The sequence below is a fragment of the Blennius ocellaris genome (assembly GCF_963422515.1).
Source record: "Blennius ocellaris genome assembly, chromosome: 3".
Taxonomy (NCBI): Eukaryota; Metazoa; Chordata; class Actinopteri; order Blenniiformes; family Blenniidae; genus Blennius; species Blennius ocellaris.
Genome location: NC_137652.1, coordinates 29,138,010 through 29,160,792, shown reverse-complemented (window position 1 = coordinate 29,160,792; position 22,783 = coordinate 29,138,010). Strand labels below are relative to the sequence as shown.

Sequence of the window (22,783 nt, the reverse complement as noted above, 5' to 3'; positions counted from 1 at the left end):
CTGGAGAGCAGCAGCCACTCCTGTTAAAACATGGCAGATGAGGTTTCCACGTGTCCACCGTCTGTCCTCCTCCATTGAGAGGACAGACGGTCCTGTATGCTTCCCGTCAGACACACCGATCACTGCCTCCTCATCCAGAACCGCCGGTGGGATTCCAGCCTGGCGCCGCCTGCAGCCTCCGCCTCCTCCTCTCCATCGCCTGCTGCTTCTTCATCTGGATCTCTGCAGTTGAACACCTGAGAGGCACTGAAACACACACACACACACACACACACACACACACACACACACACACACTGAGCCACAAGACTATGAAACACACACACATGTACTGAGTAGCTTCCCGAGCCTCACCCTTGCTGGTTACCATGGAAACGGGGTTGTTTGGCTTCTTGAAGGAGTGTGAGGTTGTGTGAACCGGGCCACTCCTCCCGGGACGCTCCGACCCGCCGGCTGCTGAACCCTCCGCTACGAACCTGACGGACTCCCCCGCGGTGTTCAGGCGCACGGCAGCCTCACGGGGGGAGGGGCCTCTGGAGGGGGCGTGGCTCGTGTCTGTTCTGAATTTACTGGAGGGCATGGGCGGAGCCACGCTCTGATTGGACGCAGGGGCATCGGAGGGGATCTGCCTCTCCAGATCTTCACACAGTTGGCACAGCAGGTCGTCGTCTTCAGCGTCGTCCCAAAGCGGCTCTGCCGAGAACAGAGCGTCCAGATCGTCCAGCAGAAGGTTTCTGGTGGGGGACGGCGGCTCCGAGTGGCGGTCCGGCCCCCGGCTCACCCCGCAACCTGCGAGGACCCCAGTAAGGAGGCATTCCGAGTCCGACTCCGCCCCCGCTCCCGGATTCAGGTTTTCCTTGTCTGCTGCTGGTTGGGACAGTCTGAGTGCTGGCGGCGAGTCGGAGCCGTGGTCCGGCCCCAAGCCCCCCCCGACCCGGACTCCCGCCGATTGGAAGAGTTTGATGGGGGGCGGGTTTTGAAGTCTCACCTGTGCAATCGGAGTCCGCGGTTTCTGGGTGGAGCAAACGATTGGTGACACAAACTTCTCTGGATTCCGCGTCGTCTCCAAAACCAAAGAATCGTTGAACAAGTGGTCGTTCTCCCAGTCGTCCTGGATCTCCACCCCCTGCCAGGCGGAGCAGGCGGGGGGCCGTTGAGCCCCGACGGCTCCGCCCTGTGACGGCTGACTGATCCGTCCGCTCACGTGTTGAGTCGGCCCATCAAACAGGAAGTCCAGGTCGTCGGCCTCAGCAGGCTGCACGCCCGTCACATGACCAGTGGCCTCCAGGGAGAGGTCGGTGAGCAGCTCTGGGCTCAGCGAGGGCTCCACGGCGTCGGGCCGGTACATGTTGAGGTCGAACTGTTTGGCAAGTCTCCGCAAGTCGTCCACCGCAGTCGGTCTAACAAACGACATAATAAAAAGTGCGTGAATGAAGGTTCAGAGGACAAACACATCATCTTGGCCAATCTGTGTTTTCCAACCAGCAGTGAAAGGCTTCGTCTCCAACTGATAACCGACCGACTGCCAAGATCTGCTTCTACGTCCGTGTGGGACTTTCCCTGTGATCGGATACAAGTTTCCTGCCGAGTCAGCAATTAAGCTTCTTCACACTGATTAAAAAGATCAGAACCGTAAAGGTTTGCACATTATCAGTCTCTCACAAGCTGCTTTCCTGTTGCTGTCCCTCAGGAATCGAACATGGGTCCCCTGCTCTGGGTCAGTCTCGTTTCTCCAGCATGGGACGGCTGCACAGCGACTCACCGTGGAGACCGTCTGGACTTCGGAGGCTGCAGGTCCGGCGTGCAGGGGATGGTGGCGCTGTCCCCGATCCACTGCTGCAGCGTGGGCTCCGTCACCGCCGGCCTGCCGTGCTTCAGGGGGGCGACACAAGAGGGCGGGGTCCGCACGGGGAGTTTGTGAACGTGGGCATTTCGATATGTTTCGCGCTTCTGCCGTGAGATGAGGCGCCACCAACCTTCGGGGCGATTCTGCTGACGATCTCCGAGATGTTCACGCCTCTTGCCACCTGATATTTGCCGCGGTTCCCTGGAACAGAATGACAGGTGATGTTGAAACGACATCGGGCCTCGGAGGAGGTCGTAGAACTACCACTCTAGTTCCCATGCTTACCTGATCGGCGTGGCGACGGCGACGCGGCGTCCCACACGATGTCCTGCTGACAATCCGAGTCCTGCTGAGGAGAATCAGCTGCTCTCCAGCGAGGCGGCCGAGAAGGAGTCTGGAACTCTGCAACTGGACACACACACACACACACACACACACACACACACACGCGCGCACACACACACACACGCACACGCACACGCACACGCACACGCACACACACGCACACACACACACAATTTGGCTCAATATAAGGATAGTTCAGTTAAATTCTAAATGTGATTGGGTCAAAGGTCCAGGTCTCCATCACAAAAAGTAAAAAAAAAAAAAGAAAGAATTCTCCGCATAACACGGTCAGTTTTAATCCGATTTATGTCAAACCAACTCCGAAAATTTTATTTTTCAATTCCCTATGCTCTGATATGCCGCATGATGCGGTGACGTCATTATCCTGGTGAGCAGTTGGGGGTCAAATGTAAATCATAACATGTAAAACAGTGATGACAGATGACGGAATGAGTGGTGTGGTGAATCAAATGACCTTGTAATTCATTGGTTTCCATGGTGACAAATGTGGCTCTGCAGTCTGCCTGTTGCAGTTAAATATTCCTGCAATGTGGCGCTGATGATCGAGTTTCCTCATGTGAGAGTAATAAAGTCTGATCTCATTTAAACTAATGTAATTTACATGTCACTAACATTCTGTCTGTCTCTCTCTCTCTCTCTCTCAAACACACACACACACACACACACACACACACACACACACACACACACACACACACACACACACACACACACACACACACACACACACACACACACACACACACACACACACACACACACACACCCTTCCTCATGAATCCTCCAGATTGTACACACATGATTCGTCTCTTTGTCACAGACTGTTAGAAACCATAAGAAACAAGACGTGTGGAGTCTGCGGCTGTGCGGGATTCCTCACCGGGTCTCGGAGGCTCCAGCTCCGCCGGCTGAGACGCCCTGGAGCTCCGGCTCAGGCGGCTCGCTCTGGGCCGCGCACACGAACGCTCCGCTGGGAAACGTCCGCTCATGCTGGGCGGCAGGCCGGCTCCCTGGTCTGCGGCCAGCCGGGGACAACACTCGGAGCCCGCTCAGAATTTGAACAACGCGCCATGTTGTTTCTTTCCCACAATGCAGTTTGTTAGTGGTGCGTTCAGGTGTCACACAGATGCGTCGGAAAATGCGTTTGTTTGACCGACACCATGTGAAAAACATCCCGTGCTCACAAACACCAACAAATAAATACAACCGTGAACGAAGTAAAGATTCCACTTTAGTGTTAGCACGCTGCTGCTGTGCTCATCGTACTGGAAATTACATGCAATCATGAATGAACGAGTGAGTGAGAGAGAGAAAGAGAGAGAACGAGAGAGAAAGAGAGAGAGAGAGAGAGTGTGTGTGTGTGTGTGTGTGTGTGTGTGTGTGTGTGTGTGTGTGTGTGTGTGTGTGTGTGTGTGTGTGTGTGTGTGTGTGTATTACAAGAGAGAGTCAGTCATGATTGACGCTTATGTTGGTTTCATATTTATTGACAAACAAATTTCACAGTTGTAACAAACACAAACAGCTCAGTGAAGCAAAGAAACTCCAAGAGACAATATGGCTGCATCACATACAGGTTGTGGACAGACTGGACGCTGCAGGCTGTGGACAGACTGGATGCTTTAGGCTAATTACAGACTGAACGCCACAGGCTGAGGACAGACTGGACGCTGCAGGCTGATTACAGACTGGACGCCGCAGGCTGAGGACAGACTGGACATTGCAGGCTGTGGACAGACTGGACGCTGCAGGCTGAGGACAGGCTGGACGTCGCAGGCTGAGGACAAACTGGACACCACAGGATGATGACAGACTGGATGTCACAGGCTGAGGACAGAATGGACGTCGCAGGCTGATTACAGATTGGACACAGCAGGCTGAGGACAGACTGGACGTCGCAGGCTGATTACAGACTGGACGCCGCAGACTGTCAGATAACAGAGTGATTACTGGCCTTTCTGATGACAGACAGAGGACTACCTTCCAATGCAACTTGTCAACAAAATCATCCAATAACATCCAGTCTCTCTGCAACACTCTCTGACTGCAGCCTGACTGTAACATCCAGTCTGTCCACCATCTTTAAATATCCAGTCTGTCTTTTGTCTGTAGCTTCCAATCTGTCATGAACGTTTACTTCTTATCTCCTGGCATGTGAAACTAATTTTCTCTCCCATTGGACTTGGGACAGACTGGATGTTACAGATTCCTCCTCCAGAAATGTTGATTGCTTTTAGTTTTTTGAGGTCAGGGTTCTCTCTCGGGGGTCAGGGGTCAGGGGGTCAAGCACATCCTGCCTCAGTTGAAGACCTCCTTGTTGATCCACATCAGCGTCCGGGTCTCGTTGGGTTTACACTCGTACTCGATGCTGCTGAACTTGTTGCCGAACTGGCAGTGCTCCCTCTTGTAGTAGTTGTAGTACTTGGCCTGCCAGACGGTCTCAAATGTTCCCGCCTTGTTAAACTGCAGAGAGAAAGATCTGGGTCAGACCTTCACAACAGACCCCTGGTTCTGCCTCCTTCAGGTCCATCTGAGACCTACAGCCCTGGACTGTGTCTCAGTAGGACTGTTCGTCAGCTGACAGAGCATCGGGGTGTAACACCCCGGGTGTTACCAACCGTTTGTAGAAAAGTGTCCTCTCACCTCGATGCTGACCTCGACGGGCTGCCGGTCTCCACTCTTGGTGTGGGGGACGCCCTCTGTGTCGTAGCGGCCATGGTAGACCACAGAGTCCTGGTCCCTGGACTGCTGCTCCAGAGGGAAGACGATTCCCCCGATGTTCATGTTTCTGTCAGGAAGAGGAGGAAGACTGAGGCTTACAGGAAACAACCGTCACTCCGTCATGCTTGCTGGAGTTGCAGAGATGCAGGCGTCATAATTACTCAGCCCAAACCACCAGCCACAGACTGGATGCCATCGAATGATGACTGACTGGACGCCACAGAGCCAGAACTGACTGGACGATACCGAACAAGGACTGAATGGACGCCACAGAGCCAGGACTGACTGGACGCTACAGAATGAGGACTGACTGGACGATACAGAACGAGGACTGACTGGACGATACAGAACAGGGACTGACTGGACGATACAGAACGAGGACTGACTGGACGACACCGAACAAGGACTGGCTGGGTGCTACAGAATGAGGACTGGCTGGGCACTACAGAACGAGGACTGACTGGATGATACAGAACAAGGACTGACTGGGCGATACAGAATGAGGACTGACTGGATGATACAGAATTAGGACTGAGTGGACGATACAGAACCAGGACTGACTGGACGCTACAGAACGAGGACTGAATGGGCGCTACAGAATGAGGACTGGCTGGGCGCTACAGAACGAGGACTGACTGGACGATACAGAATGAGGACTGACTGTATACAAATGAGGACGGACTGGAAAAACTACAATGGCTAAAATTGGTCAGATGTGGTTCAAACTGATTCCAGTCAGTAAGGTTTGATCAGAAATGTTCAGATTCTATTTAAAATTATTTAAATCTGCCAAAAACTGGTCAGATGGACTATATTCAGTCATTGTAGTTATGTTTGGTTAAGGAAAAAGGTCGATCTGTTTATAACTGGTCACAACTTGTTTAAATTGATCGTTTCATTCGGATTTGTTAGATGTGGTTCATTTGGTTGAAATTGAAATCGTCTTCAAAATGTCCCATTTGGTCAAATCTGGTTAAAAATGTGTAGCTTTCGTTTACAATTGTATAAATAGTTGCTGGTCGTGCTGACATATGGTTAGAACGTTGTAGTGAAATGGTTAAATTGTCGGGACGAGGTGAAGACGGAGCAGAGCGGAGGTCTGCTGCTCACTGACTCCCTCTGACCTCCTCCGGCTGCACCTCCTCCTGATCGGAGAACCTGAACCGGCCGCCTCGTCAATGATTCAGGGGGGGATCGGATGCTGCGGCGGGCAGAGGAGCAGCTGTTCCTCCTGCAGGCGGAGGAGGAGGAGCAGGCTGCTCCGTGCTTACGGACCCCTCCATCATCACCGGGGTAAAAAGCGCGTGCACGCACACGGAGCCTCCTTACGTGGCCTGCACGCTCCCGGGCTTCATCACCACCTCGATCTTGTACTTGGAGCCGGTGAGCAGCTTGATGGTGCGGTTCTGGCCGAACCGCGTCCCGTCCACCTTGAAGAACACCGGGCCCTCGTTCGGCTGGATCCGCAGCGCGATGGACAGGGTGATGATCTCCGGGACGTCGTCCATGGTGCTGCCGCGAGGCCTGGAGCTCGGTCCTGATGCTGAGGAGGAGGAGGAGGAGGAGGAGGAGGAGCAGGGAGGAGGGGGAGGAAGGCAGGGAGGGGGCTTCTGAGAGGAAGCTTTCAAAATAAAACCGGAATCACAACCGGTGACGATGCAACTGAAAACTCTTCCTCCTCCTCCTCCTCCTCCTCCTCCTCCTCATGAGCTTGTGAAAAACTGCATTACTTTATGCATGTATGTAATTTTAAAAACTACTCCTACTCTGGCAAAAGACTCCAATATCTTGTGAAGTTAACAGCGAACCGTTTAAATACCATAAATCCCGCAAAACTGTGAGAAAATGTCCCATACATGCAGGTGGGAGAGGCACCTCATGGAGGAGATCAGCATCTGTTGCCATGGAGACGCTCCCTGCTCAGGGTTTCATATAGTGATGTAGCTTCTTGACAGGCTCCTGATGCTAACTTGGTTCTGTAGACAAAAGTGGCATTGATAGAGTCTACGCTCTACCGAGTTTAGTGCCAGGTTTAATATGTGTCACAGCAGAAAAAGAACAAAAAGTGCTGAAACAATCAGAAATACGCCAAGAAAAAAAAAACCACAATCTCATCGCAAAAGAATGAGACTCCAAAATAAAATGACACTAAAACAAAATTGTGGAACCTGAAATTAATCAGACAAGTGGAAGAGTTCATCATGGTTTATTAAAAAAAACAAAAACAAACTAATGTTTATCAGAAAAACTTTCAGGTTGAATTTAAATATATATATATATATACAAGCGTAGACCCATGGTTCATTGCCTGAAGTACAAAAAGTTCTTTCTTTGCACAGCAGTGACAATCAAAATGTACACACTTTCAAGTGAAAATGGAAAACGTTCACACAAAATGCTGCTCTGACCCACTGAAAACACAACTTTTTGAAAACAGCTTCCAAAGAGATTCAGTCAGAATAATAAGTGCACAGTGTGCCGTTCACTCCTGAATTATTAGTGTTCTCCAATAAAGTGTACATTTACATCTTCTGGTTTACATGTGGAGGCACATTTTATTTTGTTACAAACTGACACTGATAAAAGGGGCTTCGATTTTCACACACCGTTCAATAAAGGCATGCAAAGTAGTTTGTGTTGCATAAAAACGGCACCCCCTAGTGGCCACACAGGAAAACACTGCTTTCAGAGCATCTGACGTCACTTTCAATCAAATAAATGCAAAACTTTTCTGAAGAAAAAAGTAAAAACAATGCATTTTCACTTGAGACGTCACGTAAACGGAGCTTTAAAGTACAAATGACATAAAAAATATAGTTTCGAAACGCAAACTTTTGGAATCAACAGTTGCGTCCCTCGACAGTCCTGATACACAAACTAAACACATCTGGACACATTTCACAGATTAAATATCTTTTTTTTTTTTTTTAATCACCTCCAGACATTTTTGGACCTGAAGTGTGTCAGCGCCAGGATTAAAGGTTCAGACGTGAGCGTGGAGGCGGGATCATCGGGGTGGGCGGGGTCAGCGGGGTGGGCGGGGTCAGCGGTCCAGCTCGGCCTGCAGGATCTCCCCCCATGTCTCTGCGTCCAGCGGCGTCATGGTGCGTCCCAGCAGCTCGTCGGCCGAGCGCACGAAGCTGAACCGGCCCTTCAGCCAGGCACTCTTCAGGCGGCTGCGGCTGTAGTTTCTCACCAGCGCCACCTGCAGGTCGACCAGACTCACTGAGGCCTTCATCTCCAATACCGTGTGTGCGTGTGTGTGTGTGTGTGTGTGTGTACCTTCCAGGACAGCCCGTCCCGGCGGTCTCCGTCCACCTCCCTCTGGCAGAGGGCCCGGACCAGGAGACACTGGTTCCTCCACAGCTGCTCGCTGGCCTCGATGATGTGGTTCCAGGTCCTGCAGGTCCGCGAGGCGCAGCAGAGACTCGCCGTGTCCAACTCGCCGAAGATCCGCACGCTCATCTCCGTGGGCAGCAGCTCGGCGAAGTCGTGACAGACGGCTTCCTCGGAAAGGAGGAGCACCGCAGGCCTGTAGGCGTCAGGCTGCATCCCCCGGGGACGTCAAGGCGGACGGTCAGCCTGAAGGACACAGCGAGTGTTCAGGACGTCCAGTCAGCAGTTTGAGCTCGAAGCAAAGTGACCGACTGCAACTGGGCGCAAACAAGTTCCACGTCCACAAGGTCCAAGTTCCAAGTCCACAAGGTCCAAGTCCCAAGTCCAAGTCCACAAGGTCCAAGTCCCAAGTCCAAGTCAACAAGGTCCAAGTCCCAAGTCCCAAGTCCACAAGGTCCAAGTCCACAAGGTCCAAGTCCACAAGGTCCAAGTCCCAAGTCCCAAGTCAACAAGGTCCAAGTCCCAAGTCCAAGTCCCAAGTCCAAGTCCACAAGGTCTAAGTCCACAAGGTCCAAGTCCCAAGTCCCAAGTCAACAAGGTCCAAGTCCCAAGTCCAAGTCCACAAGGTCTAAGTCCCAAGTCCAAGTCAACAAGGTCCAAGTCCCAAGTCCAAGTCCACAAGGTCTAAGTCTCAAGTCCCAAGTCCAAGCCCAGAAGAGATCCAAAGTAAACCTTATGATAGAAAAAAAATGTTTTGTCGACCACATTAGAGAAATGTCATTATACTCAGCTCTTGTAGCCTCACTGTGAATAGTGTTGAAAATGTAACAACCTTGTGTGTGCAGATAATCTGTCTTCAGTCTGTTTGCAATGTAATGTCAAGCCTGTCCTCAGTCTCTGACCTCCAGTCTGACCTCAGTCTCTAACCTACAGTCTGTCCTCAGTCTCTGACCTCCAGTCTGTCCTCAGTCTCTGACCTCCAGTCTGTCCTCAGTCTCTAACCTCCAGTCTGTCCTCAGTCTCTGACCTCCAGTCTGTCCTCAGTCTCTGACCTCCAGTCTGTCCTCAGTCTCTAACCTACAGTCTGTCCTCAGTCTCTGACCTCCAGTCTGTCCTCAGTCTCTCTCCAACTTTCAGTCCGTCCTCAGTCTCTCTCCAACTTTCAGTCCGTCCTCAGTCTCTAACCTCCAGTCCGTCCTCAGTCTCTAACCTCCAGTCTGTCCTCAGTCTCTGACCTCCAGTCTGTCCTCAGTCTCTAACCTCCAGTCTGTCCTCAGTCTCTAACCTCCAGTCTGTCCTCAGTCTCTAACCTCCAGTCCGTCCTCAGTCTCTAACCTCCAGTCTGTCTTCAGTCTCTAGCCTCCAGTCTGTCCTCAGTTTCTCTCCAACTTTCAGTCCGTCCTCAGTCTCTAACCTCCAGTCTGTCCTCAGTTTCTCTCCAAATTTCAGTCCGTCCTCAGTCTCTAGCCTCCAGTCTGTCCTCAGTTTCTCTCCAACTTTCAGTCTGTCCTCAGTCTCTAACCCCCAGTCCGTCCTCAGTCTCTAACCTCCAGTCTGTCCTCAGTCTCTAACCTCCAGTCTGTCCTCAGTTTCTCTCCAATTTTCAGTCGGTCCTCAGTCTCTAACCTCCAGTCCGTCCTCAGTCTCTAACTTCCAGTCTGTCCTCAGTCTCTAACCTCCAGTCTGTCTAGTTTTTAGAATCCAGTCTGTTCTTAGTCGCTGACCTCCAGTCTGTCCTCAGTCTCTAACCTACAGTCTGTCCTCAGTCTCTAACCTACAGTCTGTCCTCAGTCTCTCTCCAATTTTCAGTCGGTCCTCAGTCTCTAACCTCCAGTCCATCCTCAGTCTCTAACTTCCAGTCTGTCCTCAGTCTCTATCCTCCAGTCTGTCTAGTTTTTAGAATCCAGTCTGTTCTTAGTCGCTGACCTCCAGTCTGTCCTCAGTCTCTGACCTCCAGTCTGTCCTGCCAGTAACCATCAGTGTTGCTTAACAGCAGGACAGGAAGTGGAGGTCCTACCAGTCTCACCTGGAGCAACACGTTCAACACTTTAAACGAGTGTGCAGCCTCACCTCCACACTCACCGGCTCCTCTCCGCCAAGGCGACTTGCCCTCCTCCCCCTCCTCTCCTCCTCTTCTCCTCCTCTCCCCCTCTTCTCCTCCTCGGTAACGTGTCAGTTTGCAGTAGCAGTATTTTCACGGGCTCACGTGCCCCTCCGACTTTTGAAACGTGTTTTTACGTTCAGCTCTCGGTCAAGTTCACCGTTAGGAGCCTCCGCCCTCCTCCGCACCCCGCCTGCGGCCCGAGCCGGTGTGTCGAACCAAACGTCCCGTTGGTGCCGGTGAAAGTTCCCCTTTTAGTTTTTTTCTTTTGTTATTGTTGTGATTTCTTACCGTCGCTACGTCGCCGTGCGTCTGACAGCTCGAGCTCCTCACGTCCTAACGGCTGTTTACACACACTGCATGACGTGTTGGTGACGTAGGTGCGCATGCGCAGGATGTCAGAATTTTTAAAAGGCATTTAAAGGGATTGTGACGAGACGGTCGCTGTCTATTGTTACTCTACATTAACACGTATCGTTACTATGTGATAACACATTAAAACGCAGATTGCCTTCACACACGGACGCACATGGAAATAATTGAATACATACATGATTAAAATACACATGAATACATAAATGGACATATTTCCCATCCTGGCACAAACATACAGAAGCGACAATAAACAATAATAATATGCTACACTTCTACTCGTGTCAAAATCTTACAAAAAAAAATTATAAATTCAAAATATTGTTAATTAAAAGAAAAAAAAATTCCCATCGAACTCCTCTGCAGTTCAGTGGTCAGACTCTGGTGTGTCGTTCACATCACAGAGGGGGTTTTATTTACTAAAAGAAGTTCTGGACTTAAAACTAAATAAATGAATGACAAAAAAAAGACCTGTCTTCAAGTTTAAGGAAAAAAAGGAAACTAAAATGCATGTCTTCAAAAAGAAAAGGGTCTTTAAAAAAGGAATAACTTTTAAAAAACAGAAGACAAAAAAGTGAATTCAGAAAAAAAAAACCTCCCATCAAACAAAAGATCCAATCCAAAGAAAAAAAGAAAACCTCCTGTTAAAAAGTAAAGTAAAAAAAAAAAATCAGATTTAAAAAACAACAACGCTGTTTTTTGGATTAACTGTCTGACGTGTTTTCTTCCACCTTTTCTGAGCTTCACATTTTATTTATTTATTTATATATTCCACATTTATTTATTTATTCCACATTGGACAAACTGCTTGAATTGAAGGGATCCTTCATAAGGAGATTAATGTACCGTAGTCCTGAATATATGTCTCTGTACCTGGTTGTGCAAATCAGACTGAACCACACGGACCTGAATGCACAAAACAATAAACAAACCATCTTTAAACCCCCAAAACTTCTGTCTGTCAGGTTTAATGGTGAAAATTACCAAAGCAGATTTTTGTCACAGAAATCTTTGTGGGGCTGTTTGCAGCTTTCTTGGCTGAATTGGCATCTTCCTCCTGTGAATGTTGGTCTGAAGTCCGAAGTTACAACCTGAAGGAAAACGTATTATCATCGTAGACTGTGTGTGTGTGTGTGTGTGTGTGTGTGTGTGTGTGTGTGTGTGTGTGTGTGTGTGTGTGTGTATGTGTATACAGACTACATGGAGATTGGTATGTATGTCATTGGTAAGTGCCATATGCCTGAAATTAATTAATAAAAAAAGTCTAGATTTCGTACTGATCTATAACTTGTCTATTGTGTTGTATCTTATATATGGGTTTATAATGTATTCATATTATTTTTCAACTTATTAAAATGGCTGAGTAGTGCACAATCTGCTCCTACTTCATATATTTGTTTGTGTGTGTGTGTGTGTGTGTGTGTGTGTGTGTGTGTGTGTGTGTGTGTGTGTGTGTGTGTGTGTGTGTGTGTGTGTGTGTGTGTGTGTGTGTGTGTGTGTGTGTGTGTGTGTGTGTGTGTATGTGTTGGCATGCAGTCAGATTCGGACCTCCCGAAAAACAGATTTTTAATTGAAAACCATTTCAAATAAAATCTAAAGTCGCCCCTCATTCAAAGCACAAGACCTGTAGCTCCGCTTGGTGGAGGTTCATCAACATTTGATTTGAACAAGTTGAGTGGGTGAAATATGAGCTCAAAGCCACAAAGAGGCGGCTGCAGGATTCGGCGTTCGGAACCATGAAGGCTCCTTTTTTTAAAAACCGCTGGACCAACGACAAAGTTTGACACAACTTTTGATCTACAAAGTCTGCTCTATCATGACATGGTATTTCGAAGGCGATAGGATATTCGCCCTCAGTCGAGATTGCGTTTTAAATTGCAGTGAGTGAGTTGGATTTGGTGTTTGGAATTTTGACGGTGAATAAAAATAAAACCGTTTGGCAACTGAAAATGATATTCTGGATTATTGAGGAGGAGAGTCTCCTCTATCATTTAATTGGTTATTGCAGTCGATAGATATTTGTGCTAGAAGCAGCTAGCGTTTGTGCATCTTATTTTGAAAGGCAAATTGAGGACTTCCTGTCAGATTTAGGTCAGGGGTACCAGCCCGTGATCTGTAGGGCTCTATGAGACGAACAACTGACTGCGGTTTGATCTCTCTACGACGTTCCTACGGGCTGCTCTTGCCGTTTAAGTGTTTTTGGTTGTGTTTGTAGATGGCGCTGGAGAGCACATTTTGGCACTCTGTGGGTTAATTTTTACATTTTCACACATTGTTATCCAGTGTTAATGAGCATGCCAAATCTGGTGAGCATGTGAGCATGTTTAGGGGGTCAAATGTATTCTCCCACAGAGGTTGAGGGGAGTTTTGGGTTGAAAATTGTACTTTGAAAGGCAAGTTGCAGACTTCCTGTAGGATTTAAGTTTGGGGTATCGGCGTGTGAATTTTAGGTCTTGATGGGACGAACAATTGAGTTTAGGTTTGATCTCGCTATGACAGTCCTACCAGTCGTGGTGGCCGTTTATATTTTTCTAGGTGGCGCTAGTGAGAGATTTTAGCACTCTGGGGGTTAATTGTGACGTGTCCTTAATCCTACATTTTTGCATGTTTAGTGGGTCAAATTGGGCCTCAAATCCAAGGACAGCACAGAGACAAGAAACATGTGATCCTGAGAAGCTGAATCCTTCAGTGGCACAGAATCATTTCTCCTAACAATCGTTAAGAGCAGCACAATGCCAAGATTCCTCTTTAACACAGCAAGCACAGAGCATATAGTATATACCCTCACATTGTGGAGGACTGTGAAGGTAGAAGAAAAGGTTGTAATGAAAATAAGACGAGCAAAGGATCGATCAGCCTCCATTGAACCTTTGGACCGTAAAATGAAAAGCAAAACACAAGATCACCTGCTGTCACATATTCACCTTTCATTTCCTCGTGTTGGCGATCAAAGAAGTGTGTCAGTGTGTGTAAATACACCTCCTCTTTCTAGAAACACAAGTGAACATGTGGTCTGAGGTGTTTCCTAGGAAGGCCTTCCAGCAGGTCATTGCAGAGCGTCAGAGAAACGCCATGAAACCCTTTGAACTCACCAGGAAGCTGAATCATCTCAAGTGTGTTTTATCGTGTGGTGGCAACAATTTAAGATCAGTAAGTTTCACTGAAAGTTAGAATCTAAAGAGCTGGGAAGCTCAAAGCTTAACAAAGAACTTCATCAATGATGTCATTGATAGTTTGACATTGCAGTAACTCTACAGTTTGAACTGATTCAAAATTGTGATTAGATACTAATGAGATGTGTTGATAATTATTTAAAAACAATCAGAGTTTAACTGCATATCAGTTCTAACAAATGCGTTGATAAAATTCAATGTTTTTTGAAAAGTCAAGTTTTTGACTCTGTGCTTTTAATTTGGTTTTTTTAATGATGAAAGCACCAGAGAGCCACTGCCATCTAAATAAAGCTGCATTGTCAAACATCAACAAAAAGCAAATTGCAGGAGTGCTGCTGGGGTGTAGAAAAACATGTTCCTCTGGTGCTTTTCAGTTTAGATATCGCCAGAGAACAACTGTTGGCTTCTAAACAGAAAAATCCACACAATTCACATCAAATATACTTTGTGACACAATATCAAGCAAATGAAATCAAACAAACTGTCAAAAGAAATTGGGATGTATTACAAAGTGATTGTCGCCTCGGAGAAGCCCTTCCAGATGCCCCAACGTCTATCTGTAGATGTTTATCATGTATCAAGTATCCTCAATTATTTCTTTTATATATGTTGTGAACACATGTAGACATGCATTCATTTCACCGTAATAGGTGTGTGTGTGTGTGTGGGGGGGGGGGGGGGGGGGGGTGGCGTGGGTGTTGACACAGACATCATAAAGTATAATAATTTATTATGTCTATGGGCCTTGACGTCATTCACGAGGTACACTTACTGCGCATGCGCATTGTGCTACCGGAAGTTTTGGTCGGCGGTGGCAACGAGCAGGCGGAGTAGTTTGTGTTTGTGCGTTTGCGTGATTGTTTGCGTGCTTGTGTGTGTGGTGCGGTCCTGTTCGGTCCCTCCGCAGGTCGGATCAACGGTCACGGAGCCGCACGGCAGTAGTTCCTCGTCGCTGGACCTCCACCGTTGCTTCCACTCCGCCTCCTCCCCCCCGCCCGCAGAGCTTCCATGTCCCGCTTTGACCTGGTGCCGGTGGACGGGGTGGCACCGATCCACGTCCCGCCCGGGGAGACGCTCCTGGGCCGGGGGCCGTTCCTCCAAGTGAGTCCCTCTGGCGGGTCACGGTCCCTCTGGGTTGGCTGATGGCTGGATGAGAACACACTTTCAATGAATTTGACATCTCTGGATATTAAAAGTCAAACCCACTTTGAAATTGACGGTGAACAGAAGTGAACAAATGTATGTAAATACATTTTTTTAGGAGTTACTTTTGATGAAAATGTCAGTTGGAAGCCGCGTAGAAATAAACAAAATGTGTAAAATCAGATCAGTATTAGAGCAAAATCCACTCATCTTATGATAAAACTCCCTCATTTTTCCACATCTGAGGTACAGTGTGGAAATACGGGGAAATAATCGATTTATTTATTTATTTATTTTTACTTGAGAACGCTATTGGACTCAAATCAAGCCGATTATCATTATGCTACAACAAATCCTCTGTTTGCCATCAAAGATGCTAAAAATGCACAATATTGCTGACCTTATTATACTAGCTGTAATGTATAAGACGCATAATTATAATCTTCCACCTCATATCCAGAAGTTATTCAAAGAGCCTCAGGGGTCCTGTTTTTTTTTTGGGGGGGGGGTTAAGTATGGCAAAAACAAATAAAAAAGTAAATGCATTTCATAAGAGGGGTTAGTCTTTGGAACAACTTGGATGATAAATTCAAAAAATCAGATACCCTTAAAACATTTAAAAGGCGGTTAAAGCTCACCACTTTTGAAAAAGTATGGCGCTCAGGAAGGACTAGATTAAAAGTTTATCCTTAGAGGACAGTTTATGTTTGATTTCTCAGGAATGGCAAAGTAAATGTAAGTTTTTGTTGTTGTTGGTTCCGTTACACCAACTGCAGAAGCTTTATATGTATTATGTACAGGGTTTGGCCAAATAGTATAACTTCAGCCTGAACTCTTCGGCCTTCCTTTGTTTGTTTTTGGTGAGACCAGTAGACCAGTCTGTCCTCAGCCTATAGCGTCATTCTAGTCTGTCGCATTCAGGTTTTCTTAATCTCTAATGTCCTTTGTGTTTTTAGTAGGTTTGGTTCAGTGTCTGCAGTTTATCAGTGTGTTTGGTTTCAGTCTTCAGCTTGAAATGTTTCTTGACATTTTCTGCATTCTAACAAACAGTCGATTCTTTGGGTTCATAAAATGTTCCAGTAAAATTCTGCTTCCAGTACTTCATTTTATGGATTGATTGACCGGAGCCATGTTGTTGTTGTTGTTGTTGTTGTTGTGTGTCATCAGGTCAGTGATCGCAGAGTATCCCGTCATCACGGACTGCTGGAGAACCTGGACGGTCGCCTGCGTCTCAAGCCGGTGCGTCTCTCGTCTGCCGCGTCTCAAACGTCCAGCCGGGCACACAAACATCATCTGTGCAGTGAAGCACAGATCCACTGCAGACGCAGTTTGTCCTCCGTCTGCAGGGACTGGATGCGTCCTCTGCCGTCCCACTGAATCCGTCCCTTTGTCTTCCAGACTCACCTGAACCCCTGCTTCATCCAGTCCACGCTGTGCGACGACCCCCAGCCTCTGCAGAAGGACGAGTGGCACACCCTCCGCCATGGCGACTTCTTCTCTCTGCTGCCAGGACACCTCATCTTCCAGGTGGAGGCGGTGAGCGTGGCCCCGCCCACTCCCAGGTACCAGCTGGACGTTCACTGCCGAGTCGCCAAGGCGACCATCACGCCTCCTCCTCAGAAACCAGGAGGTCAGAGAGTAAGAGCAGACGTTTCACTGTGTCGTCCCCCAGAAACAGCCAGATGTTTGAGGAGCCGGAGGACGGAGGGGCACCTCCTGCTGGTGGTGTAGGAGAGTGGGAGCTGACTCCTCCTCCCGCTGCACGGACCTCTGAGGAGGTGCTCAGTGCTGCCAGCACGAGTCCCAAACGGGTACGACGACTCAGCTGTTGGAAAAACGATGCGTAGGACTTAAAGATATGATGACTCAGCTGTTTGTTTACTGCAGAGAGACTCATCTGGAAGAGGGGCGCCGGAGAGGGAGGAGGGGAATGTTGCTGCCACTGAACCCAGAAGGAGAATCTTACCGACCTGGATGATGGCGGCGGGGCCCGCAGCCTCCCAGAAGCCTGCGTCCTCGCCCAAAGGTACCGTCCAATCACGGCGCTTGAGTCGGCCTCCTGAGGAGGTGTGATGCTGTCAAATGTCCTGCAGGAATCAACTCTCACCGTCTCACCGTCTCCACAGTTCAGAAACAGAAAGCCTCCACATCTTCAGCCAGCAGGAAACCAGCCCAGGCCACGCCCACTAGAACCTCCACCGCACCCGAGGAGGCGCAGCCCAGCGAGGAGGAGAGGCCGAGGAAGAAGAGGTGGAGCCACAAAGAAGAACCTCCTCAGACAAAATCAGTTGAGTAAAGTCCTTTAAACTTCCTCTCCCAGAATCCTGAGGGAATAAAGTCTATAGATCCAGTCTAGTCGTTGACGTTCGTCTCTATAAGTCATCAAAACCATAATGAAGCAAATTCCTCATCACACTTAGACAGACTGGCATTTCCAGCATTTTAATTTGGCGGGACACCCCTGGTGTGTTGACATCTCAGCGTCACAGAAACTCCTGAAGATTCCTGAGGCTTCCTGTTACAAGATCACATTTGTCCACTGAATCTCTCCACATCTGGATTCCATCAGCCATCAGTTTCACTACATTTCAGACTTTTCTCGCGGCTTCAAGACTCTTTCTTTGAGAAAGTCTGGATTTGTTTCACCCTGAATACGTCAAATGTTGATATTCTTTTTGGCGCTGCCACCACGCCATCTTTTCCCCAGAATTCCCCCGGGGGGGGGGGGGTGGGGGGGGGGGGGGGTCCTCCTCTGAGGACCAGGATGGATTTAATCTGGTATCTCTTTCCATCAGGACAATCCTTCACGCCCACTCACCATGAGCTCTCACCACTCCGAGGATGAAGGCGTTCCAGTCGACGTTCCCGCCGGCGTTCCAGCTGGGTCTGTGTCGGCCGCCCTGCCGAGTGGCAGCGCCGTGCAGAGGAGACGAACTGGAAACACGACCCAGAACAACCCGGCGGTCAGCTCCACGTCTGCAGCCGCAACCAGAGTCAGGACACCATGTCAGTACGGGAAGGACTGCTACAGGTACATCAGCATTAATGCTAACACCCATCGTGTCTGGTACATCAGCATTACTGAGGACGGTGAGTTACAGTTACAGGTAATCATGGTTTGTCTTCCAGGAAGAACCCGCTTCATTTTCAGGAGTGCAGTCACCCTGGAGATCCTGACTACCAGGAGGAGGAAGAGGGGGGGGGGAGGGGGGAGGAGGAGGAGGAGCGGCCCGAGTGTCCCTTTGGTACCGACTGCTACAGGTCAGAAACCTGTAGCAGTGTGTGTGTGTGTGTGTGTGTGTGTGTGTGTGTGTGTGTGTGTGTGTGTGTGTGTGTGTGTGTGTGTGTGTGTGTGTGTGTGTGTGTGTGTGTGTGTGTGTGTGTGTGTGTGTGTGTGTGTGTGTGTGTGTGTGTGTGCTACTGTCTCATTCTTTATTGTGTTTACTGTGCAGGAAAAACCCTCTTCACCGGAAAGAGTACAAACACACCAAGAGGCCTGGAGGTGACAGACACACACACACACACACACACACACACACACACACACACACACACACAAACGCGCCACTGTTTATTAGTGGCCTTCAGATTTATTCAACTGAACCCCTCTTTGTCTCCTAGCTCCACCCACTCGTGCCGTCGCCAAAAGAAGTTACCGTGACGATGGGGATGAAGAGGAGGATGAAGACCAGTACGAAGACAGTTTCATTGACGACGAGAGCGTGGACGGGGGCGACGACTCGGACTACGTCCCGCCTCCAGACTCTGAGGAAAGCGCGCGGGAGGATTCACAGCGTCTGCGGGAGGAGGCGCAGAATCTGCGGCAGGAAGCAAAGGGCTTTCTGAAGAGGAGCAAGTAGCGTTTTTCCAAGAAGAAACATTTTTATGTGAAACGGAAGTCTGCTGCACTTTTATCTTTTATCAAAAAAAACCTACATTTTGGAAACCGTCATCTTGAGTTCAAGCAGCTTTCTGTCAATCAATCAATCAAACAAACAACAGCCAAAAGATCATTTTTGTATTTGTTTAGATTTTTTTTTGTTTTGTTTATGTTCTTCTGACCTGTGATCAACTTTTTGATGATTTTTCATAATAAAACTATTTCTTTAAAGCACTTTAAAGTTTCAGTGTGAAAGTCTTGACATTTTTTTCATGGCTGGTCTGGACCTGAAGTTGCCATGGCAACCAGTCGGAGGGAATGATGCTTCAGATGTTTCTGGTGTTTTACTGTGAAAAAGTAAAATTCAAAGTTCTGTTTCCAGAATTTCGCCTGGAAACTCTTCAAAGAGAATCTACTTTTTAAAAGGTTTCCATTTAATAAAGTTGATAGTTGGTCCAGTCCAGTCTGGACCATTTTCGAGTGATGCTGCTATCAGTTTAGGCGACTGGGTGACCTATACTGAGCTTCTTTGCTTTCCCGCACTCCCTCCATCACTATTATGTCACAAACATTTTGTCCCCATTCTGTTCTCTTGTCGTCTGTTTTCTCTCTCTACCTCCGTCATGTCTGCAGCCAGGGGATTCATGACTATTTGTTTCTTGCTCTCCGTCTCTGTCCAATCCTTCTCTCCCCTCACCCCAACTGGAGCAGCAGAAAGTCCCCCTTTGACTGGTTCTACAAGTTTGTTCCCTTTGAAAGAGAATTATTTCTTTCCACCGCCTCACTTTCTCGTGGAATTGTTGGATTTTCTCTCTAAAAGTGCATACAGTTACAGTTTTGTATTTGGCTCTATATAAATTAAAAAGAAGTGAATGTATCTAATATCAATACAATCACTATATTAGAAGTATTGCTACGTCATCATCATCATCGCTGCCCCTCGTCCATCGCGAGCTGTAGTCTTCCTCCTGACCAGCAGGGCGGCGGTGTGGAACCGGGAAACGTGGCCAGAAGAAGAAAAAGCGGAAGCGGCGTGTCCAGAGCGGCGCGCTGTTTGTTAGCAGAGAACAGGTGAGTGTTTTGGGGTTTACCTGACCTTTGAGCCCCTCGGGGAACTATCCTCTGGAGGTCCCGGGTCTCAAACGGACTTTGGCACCTAAAGAACCGTGGTACTAAACGCAGAGGTCATCCTACTTGGTAACACAATGAATGAATGGAGGCAGGCAGTGCGGCGAGGCTAACGTGCTAACAGGAGTGTTGAATGGGTTGTATTTATATTAATAGTTTCACATGTGGGTTAGTTTTAGGAGAAATCCGAGGGCGGGATAATCCAGGTATACTGTTGTCTGACCTCAATACACCGCTGCTGAAAACCTTTAGCATCACTGAACAGATTGGACAGGAACATTTCAATTCTTGTTGATAACTCTATAAAGTAAACCTCTGATCATTGCACGTCGTCTAAACAATAAACCCATACACGACCAATGTGCTTGTACCTTTATGTATTTAAAGTTAGTATAATTCATCTGGAACAAATAATATCTTACTCCATAAATTATTTATTTAAAAAGTCCCAAATGAAGTTAAATGTGTTTTTTCCACATTCTTTTCCCTGGTGTCAGGGAATATGTGTCATATGAAAAATATCTGCTTGAAAGCACAAATTAGCTCAAAGTATTGAAGCCATGGTTTGAACAACATTAATGTACTAGGAAGTTTCCAACTTTCATCAGTGCATTTTTTTTAATACATTTCCGGATTAATCGTGTGTGTGAGAAATAGAGAATCGCTTCTTGTCGGCTCTTTTGTCCAATCAGGCATTTAATTGCGTTTCCTCAGACTCCACCATGGACATCAGACCCAACCACACCGTCTACATCAACAACATCAATGATAAAGTCAAGAAGGAAGGTGAGTGACACTGTGAAGGACTCCCACAAACTGAGCTCAGACCTGTACTGGGATCAGCCGTTACCACAGGAGGCTGCTGGGTAATCTGGTGTTTGTGTCTCCACCCCCCCCCCCCCCCCCCCCCCCAGAGCTGAAGCGCTCGCTCTACGCGCTCTTCTCTCAGTTTGGGCAGATTGTCGACATCGTGGCCATGAAGACGATGAAGATGAGGGGGCAGGCCTTTGTGGTCTTCAAAGAGCTCGCCGCCGCCACCAACGCTCTGAGGCAACTGCAGGGGTTCCCCTTCTACAACAAACCAATGGTAGGCCATGGCTCCTCACCACGTTTATCTGAAGCTCACACAAGATGGAAAGTAAACTAAAACATTGACACACATAAACACTGGTACACTGGAGTGAATGAGGCTTTGTCTTATTTAATGTTAATTTTCATGAACTCGTAAAACGTTCGTTTGCACTTGATGTTCCTATCAACTAAACGTAAATCTTACTTACAAGATGTGGACTGTTCTGCGTCAGTAGGTGACTATGAATCTGGGTATATGAAAATCACTGCTGGCTTTTCAGAGAATACAGTACGCTAAGACAGACTCTGAGGTCATTGCCAAGGTCAAGGGTACGTATGGAGACAAGGAGAAGAAGAAGGACAAGAAGAAGAAAGCTCTGGAGCTCACAGCTAATGTCCCCAAGAAGCCCCCGCCGGTGAGTCCAGCAACAGAACGTCCTCCAGGTCCAACCCTCCTGAGACCAGCTGGACCAAACTCACCTGTCTGCTTTCTCTCTGCAGGGATTAGCTCCTCCTCTGCACTCACCTGTGGTCCCGGTAGGTCTGCACCGCCCTGCTCCCCCTCTGGGGCACTTCCTGTCTGACGTCACTTCCTGTCTGACGTCCCTTCCTCTCCTTGCAGGTTCCAGATAATCCTCCGAACTTCATCCTGTTTCTCAGTAACCTTCCAGAGGAAACCAACGAGATGATGCTGTCCATGCTCTTCAACCAGTCAGTCACCTGCTTACTCCCCCCTTCACTCCCCCATCCTCCTCCCCCCTTCACTCCCCCATCCTCCTCCCCCCTTCACTCCCCCATCCTCCTCCCCCCTTCACTCCCCCATCCTCCTCCCCCCTTCACTCCCCCTTCACTCCCCCATCCTCCTCCCCCTTCACTCCCCCATCCTCCTCCCCCCTTCACTCCCCCTTCACTCCCCCCTTCACTCCCCCATCCTCCTCACCCCTTCACTCCCCCATCCTCCTCACCCCTTCACTCCCCCATCCTACTCCCCCGTCCTCCTCCCCCTTCACTCCCCCATCCTCCTCACCCTTACTCCCCTTTCACTCCCCCGTCCTCCTCACCTTTTTACTCCCCCATCCTCCTCCCCCATCCTCCTCACCCATTTACTCCCCCGTCCTCCTCCCCCTTACTCCCCATCCTCTTCACCCATTTACTCCCCCTTACTCCCCACATCCTCCTCCCCCTTACTCACCCCTTCACTCATCCTTTCCTCCTCACCACCCCCCCCCCCCCCCCCCCAGTGTATTTCTCAGTCTCACACTTTGTGCTGTGTTGTGACTCTGGGTATGTTTGTTTCCCGGCAGGTTTCCGGGGTTCAAAGAGGTGCGTTTGGTTCCGGGGAAACACGACATCGCCTTTGTGGAGTTTGAGAGTGACAACCAGGCGGGCGTGGCCAAAGACGCCCTGCAGGGCTTCAGGATCACCGCCACCTGCGCCATGAAGATCACCTATGCTAAGAAGTAGCTGCTCCTTGGAGCCTCAGGGACTCTCAGGACCCCTTGTGTTTTCTGTGGGGGGTCTCAACCTGATTTTGACTAAATAAAGCTCATTTTCTTTTTTTTACTATTGATGTTGCTTCATTATGTTGATAATAAAATGATATGAAACAATCATCTTGGATGAGGACTGTGTTCTTCTCTGCTACACTT

The 22,783-nt window shown here is 48.6% G+C and overlaps 4 protein-coding genes across 5 annotated transcripts; 2 read left to right on the top strand and 2 right to left on the bottom strand.

The window, feature by feature from the left end:
- Positions 1 to 4,407: 4,407 nt before the first annotated feature.
- cnrip1a (cannabinoid receptor interacting protein 1a) lies at positions 4,408 to 6,438 on the bottom strand (the record flags this gene model as incomplete). Its single annotated transcript, XM_080520968.1, has 3 exons — positions 4,408 to 4,672; positions 4,853 to 4,997; positions 6,260 to 6,438. 3 exons carry the CDS (start codon positions 6,436 to 6,438, stop codon positions 4,508 to 4,510), a joined length of 489 nt encoding a protein of 162 aa, XP_080377094.1. The 3' UTR covers positions 4,408 to 4,507.
- Positions 6,439 to 7,120: 682 nt separating this feature from the next.
- Positions 7,121 to 10,713, bottom strand: fbxo48 (F-box protein 48). 2 transcript variants are annotated; one of them, XM_080520643.1, is made up of 3 exons: positions 10,349 to 10,713; positions 8,213 to 8,512; positions 7,121 to 8,135 (listed from the first exon to the last, which is right to left on the bottom strand). In XM_080520643.1, the coding sequence occupies exons 2-3, from the start codon at positions 8,480 to 8,482 to the stop codon at positions 7,974 to 7,976; spliced, it is 432 nt and encodes a 143-aa protein (XP_080376769.1). In that variant the 5' UTR covers positions 8,483 to 8,512; positions 10,349 to 10,713; the 3' UTR covers positions 7,121 to 7,973. The 2 variants fall into 2 exon arrangements, with proteins under 2 accessions (XP_080376769.1, XP_080376768.1); XM_080520642.1 differs by having other exon boundaries at positions 10,337 to 10,405.
- A 4,012-nt stretch (positions 10,714 to 14,725) lies between these two features.
- On the top strand, positions 14,726 to 19,163 carry aplf (aprataxin and PNKP like factor). Its single transcript, XM_080520622.1, has 10 exons — positions 14,726 to 15,013; positions 16,223 to 16,294; positions 16,454 to 16,617; positions 16,728 to 16,866; positions 16,943 to 17,081; positions 17,182 to 17,342; positions 17,851 to 18,086; positions 18,185 to 18,316; positions 18,508 to 18,557; positions 18,677 to 19,163. Exons 1-10 carry the CDS (start codon positions 14,921 to 14,923, stop codon positions 18,913 to 18,915), a joined length of 1,425 nt encoding a protein of 474 aa, XP_080376748.1. The 5' UTR covers positions 14,726 to 14,920; the 3' UTR covers positions 18,916 to 19,163.
- A 793-nt stretch (positions 19,164 to 19,956) lies between these two features.
- Positions 19,957 to 22,747, top strand: snrpb2 (small nuclear ribonucleoprotein polypeptide B2). Its single transcript, XM_080520640.1, has 7 exons — positions 19,957 to 20,006; positions 20,778 to 20,849; positions 20,978 to 21,150; positions 21,416 to 21,550; positions 21,636 to 21,671; positions 21,757 to 21,845; positions 22,439 to 22,747. Exons 2-7 carry the CDS (start codon positions 20,786 to 20,788, stop codon positions 22,596 to 22,598), a joined length of 657 nt encoding a protein of 218 aa, XP_080376766.1. The 5' UTR covers positions 19,957 to 20,006; positions 20,778 to 20,785; the 3' UTR covers positions 22,599 to 22,747.
- Positions 22,748 to 22,783: the final 36 nt, after the last annotated feature.

Bases quoted from the DNA above. Each gene is read 5' to 3' on its own strand.
- fbxo48 (XM_080520643.1), bottom strand. From the start codon at position 8,482: ATGCAGCCTGACGCCTACAGGCCTGCGGTGCTCCTCCTTTCCGAGGAA. The intron at 8,136-8,212 runs GTACACACACAC...GTCGACCTGCAG, and splicing joins GGGACGGGCTGTCCTGGAAG to GTGGCGCTGGTGAGAAACTA.
- aplf (XM_080520622.1), top strand. From the start codon at position 14,921: ATGTCCCGCTTTGACCTGGTGCCGGTGGACGGGGTGGCACCGATCCAC. The intron at 15,014-16,222 runs GTGAGTCCCTCT...GTGTGTCATCAG, and splicing joins GCCGGGGGCCGTTCCTCCAA to GTCAGTGATCGCAGAGTATC. The intron at 18,087-18,184 runs GTACATCAGCAT...TTTGTCTTCCAG, and splicing joins TACGGGAAGGACTGCTACAG to GAAGAACCCGCTTCATTTTC.
- snrpb2 (XM_080520640.1), top strand. From the start codon at position 20,786: ATGGACATCAGACCCAACCACACCGTCTACATCAACAACATCAATGAT. The intron at 21,151-21,415 runs GTAGGCCATGGC...CTGGCTTTTCAG, and splicing joins CCTTCTACAACAAACCAATG to AGAATACAGTACGCTAAGAC. The intron at 21,846-22,438 runs GTCAGTCACCTG...GTTTCCCGGCAG, and splicing joins CTGTCCATGCTCTTCAACCA to GTTTCCGGGGTTCAAAGAGG.